This window comes from Phaethon lepturus, unplaced genomic scaffold, assembly GCF_000687285.1.
Source record: "Phaethon lepturus isolate BGI_N335 unplaced genomic scaffold, ASM68728v1 scaffold52451, whole genome shotgun sequence".
Classification (NCBI taxonomy): domain Eukaryota; kingdom Metazoa; phylum Chordata; class Aves; order Phaethontiformes; family Phaethontidae; genus Phaethon; species Phaethon lepturus.
The window spans coordinates 2,701-4,040 of NW_010520878.1; the positions used below are offsets into that span (position 1 = coordinate 2,701).

The window sequence follows — 1,340 nt, forward strand, 5'->3', positions numbered from 1 at the left end:
AAGGGAAGATAACAAAGAAGTTAGTCCCAGTTATCCAAATTCAACACCAACACCATCAACAATGACCTTCAGGAGTTTTGCTGATGTTTGTGCATTGGCCACCAGCCCAAACCTCAAGGCAGTGTAACTTAAAAGGCAACTCCAACTTTTAGGAGAACCAAGTCAACCCATGGACCACAGGCTCTGGGGTTAGCTCCAGCAGACAAAGCGTTTGCGTAAGTTCCTCAATTAGCCTGGGCAATGGCTGAACGTGGCCGCGTGGGTTCATTACACACCAGGGAACAGAAGCATGGCACGATGCGAGTCACGTACGCTCTCAACAAGCCACCTGAGGCTCGTCGGGGGGTGAGTTACTCGTTGATGAAACACAGGAAGAAGAACTGCATTTAATGAAGAAATATTTATCTTTGTTCGGAGACTCGACACATTATATACACGCACAGAAGGAAAGGGCATCAAACGGGTTACACATTGTAAAACTGTTTTCTAAGCTCAACTTCGTATGATGTCAAACCTACTTCTTTTTTGGCACGTGTCTTTCTACAAACACTTCTCTGCCTATATGAATAAATAATTAAGGATTTGGGAAAGCAGTGGGTCCTTATTACAGCACTTCTTCCTTCTCTGTTACAGGTATGACCTGCCAAGCTCGGAGTTCATACATCACGAGTGAGATCCTGTGGGGCTACCGTTTCACCCCTGTCCTCACCCTGGAGGATGGATTTTATGAAGTTGATTACAACAGTTTTCATGAAACGTATGAGACCAACACACCAGTTTACAGTGCCAAAGAGCTGGCAGAAATGGCCAGTCGAGCAGAACTGCCCCTGACATGGTCTGTTTCCAGCAAGCTGGACCAGCATGCTGAGCTGGAAACTGAAGAGGAAGAAAAGAATCAAGAAGACCAAAATGAAAGAAACGGTGATGTGGCCAACTTGGAGAATGAGTCCAAAGTGTAGAACCACTGGAGGCGTAAGGGCCACACCACATCCTTTACCTTCTCCCTCTTTGCTCCCCTCTTCTTTCTCCAACACGCCTTTTTTCTTTTTTTCCTTCCTTGTTGTTCTTAATTACGGGAAAATAAATGCTTAAGATGCAAAATATCTACCTGCCCAATTTCAACTCAAGAGATTCACAGAGTAAGCAAAGGCGTGGGTTAAAGCTGCAATACCCATTATCAATGGTGGAATCTCGATCCCCACCCTGGTATTGACTGCTGGCTTCCTCGGCACCTCTCTGAGTTCAGACCTCCAGGTTTAGTCACATCAACAACAAAAATAACCAAAAGCAATGGGAATATGTATATGGGATTTAAAAGGAAAGACTAATTAACGTTCGTC

At 44.8% G+C, this 1,340-nt stretch overlaps 1 protein-coding gene across 1 annotated transcript; it reads left to right on the forward strand.

Annotated features, from left to right (window-relative positions):
* Nucleotides 1-635: 635 nt before the first annotated feature.
* Nucleotides 636-959, forward strand: LOC104628819 (G protein-activated inward rectifier potassium channel 2-like). The gene has a single exon (XM_010297523.1). It carries the CDS (start codon nt 636-638, stop codon nt 957-959), a length of 324 nt encoding a protein of 107 aa, XP_010295825.1.
* The last annotated feature ends 381 nt before the right edge of the window (nt 960-1,340 follow it).